At 41.9% G+C, this 15,852-nt stretch overlaps 1 protein-coding gene across 5 annotated transcripts in view; it reads left to right on the forward strand.

Annotated features, from left to right (window-relative positions):
- Positions 1-15,852, forward strand: part of htr2cl1 (5-hydroxytryptamine (serotonin) receptor 2C, G protein-coupled-like 1) — a 92,705-nt gene that overhangs the window by 61,642 nt on the left and 15,211 nt on the right. For 3 of the 5 annotated variants that reach the window (XM_031850629.1, XM_031850630.1, XM_031850631.1), the window contains 2 exons: positions 8,556-8,728; positions 13,843-14,951. In XM_031850629.1, coding sequence (XP_031706489.1) covers positions 14,537-14,951 — 415 coding nt within the window. In that variant the 5' untranslated portion in view covers positions 8,556-8,728; positions 13,843-14,536. Of the gene's footprint in view, positions 1-8,555; positions 8,729-10,145; positions 10,236-13,842; positions 14,952-15,852 lie in introns of all 5 variants that reach the window. The other 2 variants (XM_031850632.1, XM_031850633.1) reach the window with 2 other exon arrangements.

Genomic DNA, 15,852 nt, shown 5'->3' on the forward strand with positions numbered 1-15,852 from the left:
ATTACCTTCTTGGTTTTTGGTCACTGCCATCTTGGTTTTTGATCATTGCCATCTTGCTTTTTGGTCACCACCATCTTGGTTTTTGGTCACTGCCATCTTGGTTTTCGGTCATCTTGTTTTTTATTCCCGCCATCCTGTTTTTTGGTCATCGCTATCTTGGTTTTCGGTCATTGCCATCTTGGTTTTTATCCAACCAGAAGTGACACGTGAGGATGGAGCTTAGTATGACCAAACACTGAATAAGACATTTGAATAAAACCCCAATACTGATCCCTTTGTTTGATTGATGCTTGAAATCCAGAGTGTGGGCCTCTTTGTCTGTTTTACTGACCATCACAGACATTTCATTGATGACCACAACAAGCCCAGATGGCTCAAAGGGGAGTTGTAGTATCCCAGATCTTCTCTGAGAATCCAAGCACCAATAAAAGCTCTCACTGCTCAGCCCTCATGCCCCATTTAACTTGTATTGCCTGGCACAAGAAGTGACTCATAAAAGACTATCTATTCAAACTGAATCTAATTTAATAACACTACAATTTAGAAACTGTAAAACCTGTATATGCATGTTTCCCCAATGAGTTTGATTCCAATTGTCAACCACTAGGTGTTGACATCTTGTTGACAGAAATGCTACAAAAAGCGGGTATCACAATTCACACTGTAGTAATAGTGCTATTCACTGGAGTCATCAAACACACACCTACACACACTAGTTCTTTCCCTCTTCCTTGTCTTTTTTGCACATTCCCTGGTGTGAAATCAACTCATCCAACAGTCTCTTTCATTTTCCACAGTGTTAGTCACAATAAAGTTCCCACAAAGAAGCCGCTGCCTTTATCACTTTCTAAATACAGAACCGGAAACCTCCTGATTGTTTTGGGTAAACTTAGTTTGTGAGTTTCGTTCTATGCGATGAATTTGATAAAGTACCGCAGATTGAAAAAAAGCCACTGTATATAGATTCATTTGAAGATTTAAAGATATTATATACTATAGATAGATAGATCGTTTTTTTAGTAACTTGTTAGTTTTCACATTCAATATAATATATTGAATATTGGACTGTTTCATCTAAGGAGGCTGATTCGATTTCCAATCTCACCGTTGAATTGTTACATTGGTGGAAAAATGTTGGCTTTGAAACAAAGGATGATTCCAATCGGGGTATATGGGGGTGTGGAATTTCTGGTTTTTCATCTTGGCGATGACCTCAGAAAGGCTTAACAACAACAACATAAGGCTGCTGTTTCAAGCTTCCCATGAGAACACAGAGCATACAGTACAGAGCTACCATACCATACTACATAAGGTATAATAAAGTATAATTGTGCAACAGCTTTCTAAGGGATTTTTCTCATTTTGATTTGAGAAGTAACCAGTTACCAGAAATGTATAACAACCTGACCTAAGTTCGGTGGACCAGCAGCACCAATATGCACTTAAGGGACAAGTTATGGCTCTTGCTTCCTTCATGACTCTGTAGTTAAGACGAGCGATGGCTGAGCAGAACATAAATCAAGGGGAAAACCCATTTATAAAACCAATTTTGGGAGGCTAAAAGTTCTCTCTGATTGACTGTATTTTGCCGACTCGCTCCGCTCACCGCGCTCAGAGCACCAATTGTTGTTGTGCTTATGGTGGTGCTGTTGACACATCAACTGTGCCTTAATGGAAAGTTTGACAGCAGCACGAAGGGGAACACACACAAATAAATACACACGCGTATAAAAAAAGTTTTCCGTGCACACTTTCTCCACTCGGGACTAGTCCCTCTGTCCCTTCAGTGCTGCAGTGTCATAACTTTTAATCAAAACCACAATAAAAGTCAGTATCTGTTGTTTTATTGGCAAAGATAGGGAGAGAGACAGAGACGATACAAACTGAGAGAGAGACAGTGACAGATACAGCCAACATGTGCACAAACTAAGCCAGCATACACCCTTTCTTTCAACTGCAGGAACTTAAGGAAACACAAAGTGCATGTCGCCATTGTCAGGGTTTTAATTTTCTCTGCTTTGGGGACAAACACCGAAAACAAACTTTTGACATTGCTCGGGTGTGAAAAATGCCAACACAGCAAAGCCAAAAACTACAGGGAAATAATGAAAAAGATGAAACAAGACTATCAGAATATTGGGAATCCCAAAGGGCCATAGTGGAGCACACTGTGCTGGGCCTGCTTGGCGCCACTTTGGGCCATCAACAGGCCTTTTCGAACCCCAGCTGTGCCACTAATCAAGAATTGCCAAGAAAAACAACAAACAAATCAAAGCATTAATAGCACCACTTGACTGTCCGTTCCTCAACCTCTTACTTGGCTTGTCTATAACAAACACTGCATAGAAATGCTCTAAAATATACTTGCGATATCGTAAAGTTGATCCCACTAGAGCCTTTTTAATGACATAGGTGTCCAACGTCCAGTTAAAAGGTCAGCCAAACTGAAGAGTAGTAAAGCCAATTTATCTTTGTTTTAGTGGCATGGCTGGTGTTTTACACATGTTTTTAGAAGCAGCGTGTGAACGGCCCCATATATCTGAAACGTCCCAGTTTGTCAATTAGATTAGAAACACAAGGAAGAACAGTGTATGTTCTGAGTCAGCCCAGGTTATAGGTTAAGTTCCAGCAGTGAAACATGGGCTAACATAAAGCTAGGATATACTATTAAATGAATAGTGCTGAGGACAAACACTACACTGGGGAGAGTCATTACTCGTCCAACTGGAAGAGGCAATAAATCCAATTTCATCATACACACAGTAGCATACTTCTGTTGTTTATTGCAGATTTACTTCCACCAACAGGGCTTCAATCTGTATTTGGTACGTGACTCATGATAATGATTGAAATTAGAAAAAGCTAGTCGGCGAAATTCGGTCCAATTTCCTCAAACACTGCAAAAAAAACAGCATTTACATTCACTCGAAGCATAACTTGTTTTTGCCAATGAATAAATTATACGATAAATGTAGATGGAAGTGCAACTGTTCAATAAATTATGATGATGGCCCGGAGCATGAATGGATCAGACTAACTGTATAACAATTTAAGAAATGGCTGATATTCCTTCTGAAATGTTTTCCATGTAACCACGAACTCCAGGGATGTTGAACCTGCTGCTGCATGCACACGAGCTTTTAGGTAGCAGATTACCATACGGACTCTAAGAACCAATACATTAGCCGACCTTTAAGCTATTCAAAAAAAAAGTAATGATAACAGATTATTGAAATTTACCTTTTCTTTAGTAAGTCTATTTTGATTGCAGCTCATGGAGGTGCAGGCCTGATTTGCATTTTCTTTTCTTGACATTTCTAAAGTTCAGGTGTAATCCCTCTTCTGTCTCTTTCTGTTTACGACTTAATTAATCTCTCTCGCAGGACGGTGCCTCTAAGATCCCTGTTTCATGTCCACTTAATACCTCAGTGTGTATCTCATGCTCTCTCTCGGTTGATTGAAGCTGGTTGATAAATGTACGGGGGGGGGGGGGGGGGTTGCTTCTGATTAATAGCCAAAAGGCCTTTCAGGAAACATAATGACTTTCTCCTGAAGTGTGTGTGTGATGCATGGTTCAGTGGTTGTACATTCCTGTTTACGAGTGTGTATTTATTTCTTTTTGTACACGTAGCAATGAAAAATGCTCCGTTTTCATTGCCTCACTTATTGAATCTGAGCGTAATTTTCCCAATTTACCCCCCCGTTCACATCTTCACCTCCTTATTCCCTTTCCTTCTCCCTCCATCCTTTCTTCACTCCCCATGGGGTTAAGAATACAAATTGCACAGTGGGACTTAAAGGCACTAATTAAATCTCAGTGTGTCTTTGTTAAATTAACTGGGAGACCACAGTTGAGGCATGTTGCAGCCTGCGTCTTGCTGCAGTGGTATGTAAATGTACTCTAATGTGTGTTTCCCAACACAGTCACCAGGAGAAATTGTTGGCATTGTACGTTTCCTGCAAACTACGGGATACCTTGAATGTCAACATATCTGAAACAAACGTACTTTTCATAAATACTTTTCATATCAGCCTCGTATACACTTGCACAATGCCACGTGATTAACATTGGGAAATGATTGTTTGGTTTTGGCAGCAAAACTGCTTGGTTAGGGTGAAACAAAAACATCCTGGTTTGTGTTAAAATAATAATAATATCAATATAACTTAACAATGTAACGTAACGATGTAAAGTAACAAAGTAACAATGTAATGCAACAACGTAATATGATATAACGTAAGGTAATGCCATAACATAATGATGTAACGTAAAAAATTAACGTAAGCAAACGACGCAACGTAATAATGTTAGGTAACAACGTAACGTGACGACGTAACATAACAAAAATGTAATGTAACCGCAACGTGTTCCAGCAACAACTTAATGTAACAGCGAAACGTAACAACGTAACAATGTAAGATAACAAAGTAACATAACGATGTAAGGTAACAATGTAACGCAACGTGAGGTAACAATGTAACGCAACAACGTGAGGTAACAACGTAACTTAACAACATAACAACCGTAACTAAATAACAACCCCCCTGTTATGTAACAACTGTAACAATGTTTTATGAAGTCAATGTTTACTTTTAACACTAAGAGCGGCCTCCTAGGTGAAAGTCCTGTGTTTGTTTGACCTTTCCACCACCACTCCGTCCCACGTTTAGTGGGCATTTTTGTTTGTTTGTTATACCCGTTAGTATACCACGAAACTTTCAATCGATGTAGCTCGATATACTTCGTCACTTGCTCTAACCAAATGCAAAAACAATCACATTCAACATATCCATAGTTTGCAGAAACAAACAATGCCATTTCTTTTCACGCCAACTGAGCTGATTTCCTGTAATTTAGATCATGTTGCTTCTTGTCATTTAAATGTTAATCCAGGAAAAGCAATCTCACGAGGAGGTGAGAGGTCTAGATTCACCAGACATTCTTGTGTTTTCGCTGATATCGCATGACCTTCAAAAGCAGATGGATTTCGCCCAGTTGTCGTGGTATTATAGAGCACTTTATTGAGTGCTGGAATAAAGGCTGTACATTATTGACCTTGTAAAAAGCAGTGAGGAGAAGAAATCTCACGACAACTCTGCTTTAAAATGAAAAGGCTGGACCAAAAGGTCCTGGCGTGCTCTGAGAAACACCAGCAGAGCTGCACTAACTGCACCATGTAGTGAGATTGTTTCCTCAACTGTTGTTTCTAGAATCAAGAAAAAAGAGGTAAAAGTCCCATTTATTTTCTGCATTGACATGTTTTCCTGCATCGTCCACCCTTCCTTTCCTCCTTGAATGCTTCACTGTTTCCTCCTTTCTGTCCTGGATCGTTTCTTGGCCTCCTTCTCCTTAAATAGTATTTTTCCCTCCCTGCTTTATCTATTTTTCCTTCCTTGTTCATTTCAATCTCTCTCGTCTTGATTTTTATTGAACCATCCTTCCATCTTCGCTTGCTCCTTCACTGCTCCATCTTTTGTTCTTTACATACTATATTTTCCTCCCTTTATTTCCTTCCTTCTTTCCCTTTCTTTCCTTTTTCCTGCCCTCCCTTCTTTCCTTTCACACTCTCCTCCTGTGTCCTAACTCTTCTTCTTCTCTGCTTGCGTCCCCTCTTGTTATCCGTTCCCCCTTCTGAAATATAATAGCAGTGAAACCAGTTATAGCGATCCCTTCTCCATCTCTCTCTCTCTCTGTCGCTCTGTCGCTCCAGCTTTGTCATCGTCTGTCATTTGTTTCCTTTGAATCTTTGACTTCTGCACTCTTTCCTCTCTCTCCCTCTCTCTCTCTCTCTCTCTCTCTCTCTCTCTCTCTGCGGCACCCGGAGGCTCGTCAGTCTTCTCTTTGTCTTCGCATGCGTGTGAATGTGTACCGCCTCATAATATCTGGAGTCTCTGGACTGATTTAAGGAACGCTCTGTTCTTTTCTCCCGCCGTGTCTCGAAGCGTACGCGCTGCAATATGTTATCTGTCTGCTGTTTTTACGCACTGCATCGTTATGCCGTCGACACACAGACGTACCCCCCCCCCCCCCTCCACCCCCACACACACACACACAAATACAAACGCAGACATCCAGAGCTGCATCTTTCCACGTGCAAATTATTCTTCAACTTCCTTTGTTCTTGCAGCCCTTCACATCCGTTGATAGACACAATATCTTTGAGTTAAAGTGTCCCTCACTCACTCATCCCCCCCCTCTCTGTCTCTTACACACACACACACACACACACACGCACACACACAGATGCAGGGATTATGTGGTATCACATTAGCAGTGCAGCTTAATGGCCTTTATATCATCCAGCAGAGAATAAACTCTCTAAACACATTAAACCCTCTGCGTGTCTCTCTTACACTGTACATCTAACACACTAGACATATTTTGTTCCCTTTGGACAGAGTAAGGCATTTCCAAGCTTTGTGCTAAGCTAACTAGCTCTTGGCAGTCGCTTCATATTTTCCTTTTCTCTCCATCAGCAGAGAGAGAATGAGCGTATTTTGAATGACGTCAATCAAACTATTCTTTTAAATATAAAAGAAGTTGTTGGTTTTTAGGGCTGGTTTGAATAATAACAGGTATCAATACTAGCACCTTTAAAGTGATACAATACCAATAGAGTACTCATTTGATACCCAAATCCATACAAATTGTATTTTTTTTCCTTCTACATCTGGGTACACAATAAATATCGTCATGCATTTAAGTAGGTGAGTTTTGATACATAATGGTACTTTGTTATTTGGGTCCTTACCTGTGCAGGAACTCAGCCCTAATAGGTATAGACTATAGAGAGGAAGCTGACATGCAAAGTGGGTCTTCGTCTGGTAGCAATTAGCAAAAATGCGAAAAACTGAAAATGTGCATTAAAACCTAAAAACAGATGATGTTCTCTCTCTCATGTGTCTTTCTTGATCTAGTCAACGTATTGTTTTACATCATTGAAAATATAGTTTCACAAATGAAAAAAAAACTCATACAACGAGCAGAAAAAGTCTGATGTTGACTTCCCCTCCCGCGCTCGAATGAAAAGTTACTCCAACATTTACTGGCTTTGTTTCTCCGCTCACAATCCCTCCTCTCCCTCTGATTGTGCCTTTCTCCTGCCTGCTACTCTCTCGCTCTCATCTAAACATCTCTGTCGTCAATTATCTTTTTCTTTCTTTTAAATTATTAATAAGTGCCGGCGCAGAGATTTAATTACCTGAAGGATATCTGAGTTGAAGCTGATGGTTTCAGGACATTTAACGAGGCTCTTTCAACAAACACCAGTCTTTTGAGGCCGATGTAAAGACGCAAAGTGCCCAATTAAACTGCAGGCAGTGAGCTTTATTTGCCTTTCTGTAAGGCGCACGAGCCTCTGAATACTTGTACAAAGGAATACAAGAGAAAATAAGTCTTTATGTCTAATGTTTGCTTTCTCAGGAGTAAACTGTCTAAATATAGTTTCATATGGCTTACCCTACATGGAATAAGCAGGGATGGAAATAGCATTAATACATTGATATTTCTTGGATGCTGCTCTCCACAAACCCCACCCAGTGCGTCCCCCTTGTCCCTTTAATGGCGCTCCGTCTGTGCGGTCCATTAGGAGGCCTCGTGGCTTGGTGCCGTCACTGACGACAATGACCCCTGTGAGAGTACATCTCAATCCGCACTCTCAACCAGCTCTTGTGTACATCGCTTGCCACCCGGGGACACAAAGACTGGTGTTTTCTCTTATTTATTTTATTTTTTTCTGCTAGACCTGCATTGAATCGTGTCACAATGACTCGCTGGGGCACTTCCTGCACACAGGAACCTTTTGAATGCTTGTAAACCAATATTGCTCTGAAATCCCTGGTGTCGGTGTGTGTGAACGACATTTTATGAGAGAAAAACAGTAGATGTCTGAGATGCAATGTGAAGAAACAGCCACTGTGCCACTTCTGTGTCACACTGCTGTACTTCCTCTGTCAGTCGTGGAACCTGTTGTTGCTTTTTCATTTGGTTTAGAGAATAATGTGCAGAATTAAAATATCCATGACTTTTACCGTTTAACATACATGAGGAATAACATTTCTAATAATCCAGAAACTCATGTTTGAATCTGTAATTTACATATAATTAAAACCAAATTCTTTGCAGGAAACTTGACAGAAGCAAAAAGAAGAATTATCCAATTTGCATACAAAAACCATTCAGCGCTTTTCTTTGTTTCTTTGTTTTACTTCTGTTATTTCACAGAGCGGTTATTAATACTTTTCTTTCCCTAATTTGTCAGTTATATGTTCCACGTAACATTAGCTCCACATCTCATCTTTATACTCTTCTAATAGATTCAGTTCTTCCCGCTTTGTCCTGTTTCCTTTCTACTACGAATAGGGATAATTAATCGAACCCAACCATACCATGTGCAGGGTGTTTATTATATGTCAGTGTGCTTGTGTTGTTGTTGTTGTTCCCGGTGTTTGTGGGTTTGTGTTGTAGGAGCCATTGTGGTTTCAGGGGGCTTTAGTTTTGATCTGAAATGTTTCACAAAAGTCTCTTTATTCTCTCCCTCCCTCTTTCTCTGTAGGCAGATGGATGATGCTGATCTCTCGCTCCGGAGGTGTGGAGTGACAGATGACAGACGGATTGATACGCCGGGAGAGGCAGAGAAAGGGAGAGGTAACGTCGGAAAGGGTCGCCGCCGCCGGTAATGGAAAACAGCTGCAAAGGTCAGGCCCATCGATCGGGAGGCGAGAAGAAGTAAGTGACCAGATTTACTGATACTGGGATGTTTCTCACTCACCCTCTCTCTCTCTCTCTCTCTCTCTCTCTCTCTCTCTCTCTCTCTCTCTCTCTCTCTCTTTCTCTTTTTTTTGTAAAACACTCACATGTTGTACAGTGTGCAACACCTACAGAGATCAAAGTGCTCAATATTTCTGACTAAAGGAGCTTCTGAGTTGCACTTTCAATGCAGCACAGAAACTTTGTGTAAAGGCTTTATTGTGCCATTCCTCACACTATTGTTGGCTGAAGAAGATGTGCCTCTGCAGTATTGTGCGGTGACTGAACACATTCATTAATCTTTTTTCTGTTTTAAATTCCTCTTATGCGTTGGCTCTTTGTAGGAAATATCCTCCTATGCACTTGGAAGTGCTGCATTTGACTTTTTATGCAGGCGAAACAGCAGTTTGTTTGGAACAGAATGAAAATGGACAGTTAGCGTAAGTGCTAGCCAAACCACAGAATCAGATTTTATGATTCTGTTGTTCTGTCACCCCGCTACCTGCAAGTTACCCGCTACCCGTTAGTGTTTTCAGCCTAGTTCCCCATTAGCCGAAACAGGGCAGCTAATATTGGTAGCGAGAGCAGACTGACAAGTGTGCAAAGCCCCGCAACAGGTATATTAAACTCCCCCACATCTGGGATTTGATATGAAGTAACAAACTGCTAACGCCACCAAAAAATATTGCTTCACACAGTAGAGTTGCGGCGAGGTACAACGATGGTAGTTCTGCTAGCTATTAGCCAAACGCCGCGTCTCTGGGGCACAGAGTTAGTGCCTGGAGGTCGGGTTGCACTCAGCTGTGTTATCACTAGTGCCCCCTACTGGGGGCCGGTTAAGAGTGGTGAGTGAGGAGTCAGCAGGCAGTCAATGGTCGTACAAAACAAGAAATAAAAGATGATTTGAGAAAATGTGAGTCACCGCAACCACGAGAGGTCGCAGATTGGCCGTGGACGGACACAGAGGTGCACTCACTCACTCACTCACTCACTTGTGCATGTTCCTCCTGGCGTAATAATTACAGTTTCAAAACAAAATAAGCGTGTGTGTGTGAGTAGTGAAATTGAGAAAGAGATACAAAAAGTGTTTTAATAATTTACCAATGTTCATAGCTGATGGTGTTTATGGATATAAAATACAAACCCTTGAATGTTAAGCTGCAAAGCAAACACACACAAAAAACAAATGTCCTCTTTCACCCGACACCCCCCTCTGTTTTATCTCGCCGAGCAGAGATGGCTTAAACAAACATTAGTGCGGCGGCAATTTGCTCTGGTGGTGAAAAAAGCAAAGCGGCGGCGACATTTGTGCTTTAACTAGACTTCTGCTGCGGGATCCTTCTCTGGGTCTCCAGCCGTGACTCTCTCTCTCTCTCTCTCTCTCTCTCTCTCTCAGAAGTGTTTGACGGTCGCAACACCAATTATAATCAACCGATGATGTGATTGGCCGGCCGTGACACGCGTGCAGACAACCCCAGCGGGCCGGGTCTGTAATCTTTGGTTTGAGCCGAGTGAACTGTGTGTTTTCATGCCAGGTTTAACGCTCTTATGATTAAAAGGAAAATATGATTATTGTTAGAATAACAATGCAGAGAGGCCACATCCCGTCGGTTTCCTCTCCTCTCAATCTCTTTGTCTTTGTCTCTATAATCCATCCTCCTCCTCTCCTCCTCTCCTCGCCCATCTCTCTCTGTGATGTACTGCTGCTTTATCAGACCGGTTAAATGGATCGCCTGCAGTGCTGTTTAGTTTCCTGTGAACTATGCTGATACTCTTCCTTTAGAGAAGAAGATAGGAAGCAGCTTGTGTATTACACACTCTTATATGTGCACACACACATCCTCGTTGTCTGTTCTTATTTAAAGCTGTTTTCTTATGTTTCTAGCCATTTGTTTACAGTGATGCTTACATCTACATCATTACTGGCTTTATGTTTAACACAACCACACTACTCGTTTGTTTTATTGATTTTATGCTGGACAAAGTTTTCCCAGCGTAGACTCAGCCAAGATAAATAATCACACAAAGCGCAGTGCTTTAATCGGCTAAAGATATGTCGACGCTGAGCTTTAAAGAGATTTATCCGATCCCCACTTGGATGGAGCTGAAGCGCAGTGAGAAGCTGTGGCAGAAAGAGAGGCTCCTCTAAACTTACAGTAGTTGGTGAAGTTGCATTACGAATGATTGAAAACGTGCCTTTTGATTTGGACTAAGATGAAACAGCTTGATGAAAAATTCGAAAAAACAAAGTCCGCTCAAACCTTTCGGGCAATATCCTGCGGCCGAAAAGATGGAGCCATTGTTCTCCTCTTACAGTGCTATTATATCTTCTTCAGTGGAGTATTAGGGTGGATGGTTGGATGTAAGAAGGTCCAACATTGACAATAATCTACAGTCAGCGTTGGGTTCTTATGACCGAAACACATCTCTGATCTTAACCAAGTGGTTTCATTTGCTTCAACTTTGCCAAACGTTGTCGTAATAGTTTGACATCTTGGGAAATATACCTTTTCACTTTATTTCTGAGAGTTGGATGACGGGACGGAATGCACTCACATTCTTATGTGGAGATAGAGCCAGGAGCTAATTAGCTTAGCTTAGCTTAGGTTAGCTTAAAGACTGAAGGAAGGGGGAAACGGCTCACCTGGCTGTCTCCAAAGATAAAGAAGACAACACATCTAAAAGGCCTGAGCTGACTAATTAAAAATGTTAAATCTCTGTTTGTTAGCCAAATGTAAAATATGACACTGTGGTTTTACGGGGAGTTATGTATACTTTATTAATAGTCTCTTTTATTTGATTTATTTGACATGCTAGAATGTTATTAGGAATAAAGGTTTTGAATGATTCAAACGAATAATATTGAACAATGAGTTAAACTCCTTTGGGTTTGTGTTGTCGTCCTGTACGGTTTGGATAATGTGACGTCTGTTGTGTAAATGAGCAGATGGCAGAGGAAAGCAGGTGTTTTTTTTCACCTCTACATCACAATGCAAAGAGTCTCCCGACCGTCTTCCTACGTGATTAATAATATAAATAAGTGAAGAACTTGAAAAGAACAAGATCAACCGCAGATGGCCACAATATGTGCTGTAACTAATTCCTCACAAACAACAGCTGGTCACGGTGACTTCACGGTGAGGTCTTCACATCGCAGTGAGATCCTGAATAGCTTCCAGAATGTCAAACTGCTCCTTTAACCGGAGAGCTCGTAGGTCAGAAAACAGTCACGTGACTCATTTTTGCAAAGGTTCTACGGGTCGTTTCGGAAGACGCTGCAAACAACGTTTATGTTGTTGTCCTTTAGGTATGATGACTAACAATTCATCTGCCCACACACACACACACATGAATAATCTGAATTATTGATTATGTTTGCACACAATCACACCTCGACAATGAATGCAGTCATTTACTCAAGACAAAGACAACACATGTTCATATACAATAGATTCCCGTTAAACAAAACAAATGTTAACAGGCAGGCTGAAACAATGCAAAGCAGGAGTTTTATCATTCTGCTTATAGCAATGAGTAGAACATGCACACACACACACACACACACACACACACACACTCAGAGGGCCTATTGTGCTCTGCTTGATATTATTGTAGACTCACCGCCTACTAAACTATCTCAGCTTGAGGCCCGGGTCCGTCTGGAGATGTGCAGGCGTTTTATCTTGAATGCACACACACACACACACACACACACACACACGCGCGGACACGGAAGAGAAAGAAAACGTGTTCTCTTTTCATTCTTAAACACATGCCCACACATTCTTAAAAACTGTCTCATTGATTTTCACAGACCTTCACGCTCTGTCTCGCTATTTCTTACATGCAAAGACACACACACACACACACACACACACACAGAGTTTACTCAGACCCCTCCACATGTCCTTGTAGACATTTATGAGGTGCTAAATCACTAACCCGCTGAGAGCGAAGGGTAAATAGAGAGGACAGCCAGTACTTTTGCACACACACACACACACTCTGCAATGTGAGGGTGTAAACATCCATGCTTCTGTTTCATTTAATCACCATCAGTTTGTTTTAAATGACATCATTCTCTCTTCCTAACTTTTATTGGAAGTGACAGACAATATCATAAATTAGTCTAGTAAAGCAGGAACCGCTGTGTGGAAGAAGGAATAAAAGAAGGATAGAGCGAGATCTGATGGGTGGCTGGAGGGGGGGATGCAGGAAAAACAGGGAGGGAGGTTAGGGAGAAGGACAGAATAGAAAACACAATAAACGTGTGAAAAGATCCAAATAAGAAACAAAGGAAGGATGGAAACATGTAAGTAATGACTTAAAGGAATATGGGGTAATGCACTCTCACAAATACAGGTCCTAACTAGAACAATAAAGGACCCTTTATCTGTCTAGACCCCAACATAACAGGATGTACTTAAAACGATCTGTGAAAGGTTCCACCCATAACCCCCTGGGAAAGGTCCTTCAGAGAACTGTTCTATGGTGTAAGAGTTTGTCCTGGAACCCTCTCGGGAGGTTCTGTCCGTGATCGTATCACGTGTTAAGGGTGCTAACAAGAATCAAGTTAAGGGGTTCTACTGAGAATCCTTTTATATACCAAGGCTTTCATCTCCAACCTACCAAGGGGGTTCTTTTGAGAACCTTTTTATATTCCAGGGGTTTCATCAAGAACACACTTGGGGGTTTTACCGAGAACCCCTTTTATATCCCAAGGCTTTCATCTAGAACCCACCCAGAGGTTTCTACTGAGAACCCTTTCATATTCCAATAGTTTCATCTTGATCCCATCAAAGGAGGCTGATGTGGTGCAGCGCAATCCACAACAATCATGGTCTACAATCACAGTTTTTGGGTTTTTTTGGGCTTTTAACAAAGGGGTTCTTCAGAAGCAAATGGTTCCGAGTAGAACCTCAACCCTTCAGGAGGAACCCTTTTGGAAACCTTTATTTCTATTTACCTTATTTGGTAAATGTAAAGAAGACAGGTTTGAAAAGACAGACCAACGGATGTTAAAACAATACAGAAGATGCAAGAGAGACAGATTTGATTGATTAATGGTCATTCTTTTGTTGGTTCCTTCACAGATCAACCTGATCATCAAGTCTGACCTGAAAGAAGAAACTCGCAACACCTTGGACATAATCGACCACAGCAGAAAGATTTACAGCTGAATGCATCAAAACTGATTGAGACTCATCTGCAGACTAACCAGTAGAGATCTGGCTGCTGGAGCAGACAGCAGCTATGGATGTGTGTAAACCAATTTTCAGATCCAAATTAGAAACCCTCAAACTCTCAGTTCCATCAAGAGGTGGATGTGACTGATCCACCACAAAGCAACGCAGGACAATTTGGCTCGGCGAACACCTTGAGAACTCCTTGCCAATGATTTATTGGCAGGAAATGGGAGATTCAAAGCTCAGGGAACAATTTGAGGCTGTTTGCAGCTAGCAAGACTTCACTGGAATACAATACAAACTAAAAAAAACACTCTTGTAGCTGGGATCTTCCAATCCCCTCTCCCCTTTTCCTGTAACTCCCCATCCCCAAAGTTGCTTTGTCCCTGATTTTACCCCATCCCCCAGATCCTTCCTAATGGTGTAATGCTATTGAGAATTCATTTTGGAAGACCCACTTCAAAACTCTTCAAATAACGTTTAATCAATGCAGACCGCGTGTCTCTCTCCATCTTCTTCTTCCCTCTGCTGGTGAGGAAGCTGAGTACAAACCAGGGGAGGCCTTCCCCTTATAAACTTCCTATCGGTTCTCTCTTTTGGGATGGGCGGCCCAGAAAGGGCTCTTCTTGGCGGGTTCAGCACCACCACTTCTTCCCTGGAGGTTGGTGGTCGGATGGCTTGGCCAAGCATAAACCCCCTGGACCTCAACCAAACCCTGCCATGGGGGATAGGGTTTGGAGGCAGCGGCGGAGGTGCGGCAGCCATGAGCGCAGGCGTGGACAATTTCACCCAGGAGTCTGTCACCGCCCTGGTGATGAACGATAAAAACTGGCCGGCGCTGCTCATACTGGTCATCATCGCGCTGACGATCGGTGGCAACATCCTGGTGATCCTGGCAGTGTCGCTGGAGAAGAAGCTCCAAAACGCCACCAACTTCTTCCTGAGGTCGCTGGCCGTGGCGGACATGCTCGTAGGCATCCTGGTCATGCCGGTCTCCCTCATCAACATCCTCTATGGTGAGTTTTTACTACACACAAAGCAGACTTATAAACATGCAGCAAGCAACAGACAGAAAGCTTCATAACAGATAACGTTGTTGCTCCTTGTAAACCTTTATCTTTTTCTTGCTCACAGTCCCACATTTCTCTGGATAATCCAGGTTTAATTTCTACAGAAATATGTCTTTTTACTGTAAGCATACAGTGTCTTACTCTAATCATACATACTTATAAATCCCCATTACTTAAACATTCTTCTACCTCTGCTCTCGGGCACCCGCCCACTCACCAGCTGCACCTCACTGTGACATGCGTCCTGTCGTTATTTCAAAACATTTTTCAGTGCAATTGTTGAAATGATTATTACTTCTCCAAGACGTTGCTCGCTATTACACTGCGAGTGATTCCAGAGCCGGAGGATGCCAACTTGATAATTGCGATATCATACCCGATCAACTGCTGTTCCTGCTTACAATATCCCCGCCAAGATTCAGCATGAACGCCCACATTAGCCTAATATGATGTCGGGGAGGCTGCCTATTGAATTTCTTTTCCAATGTTGAGTAAAAATATTTGATTAAGGAGAAGCTGTCTCCCTGTAACATTTCAGCCTAGGTGTCTGCATTAACCCCACAGAGGAGAGGTACATCTCTTACTGTGCACCTGTACATGTCACCATTACTGAGGAGCTGATAGTAGGACATCTTATGCACTGAAAACATGCACCTGCTTTAACTGCTAGGTGCATGTTGTGACACTAGATGTGTGATGTGTTGATGCTTCAGCTACTGTGTCTCTCTGGGCAGATAGTGTAGAGTGGGTGCAACGGAAAACAACGTTAATGAGAGCCTTGAGAGTGAATTTTTAAACACCAGATTTGCGGACAAACAATGAGCTAAAAATGGTTTTAAAACCAAGT

Source organism: Anarrhichthys ocellatus, unplaced genomic scaffold (genome assembly GCF_004355925.1).
Source record: "Anarrhichthys ocellatus isolate YVR2014 unplaced genomic scaffold, GSC_Weel_1.0 scaffold11, whole genome shotgun sequence".
NCBI lineage: Eukaryota > Metazoa > Chordata > Actinopteri > Perciformes > Anarhichadidae > Anarrhichthys > Anarrhichthys ocellatus.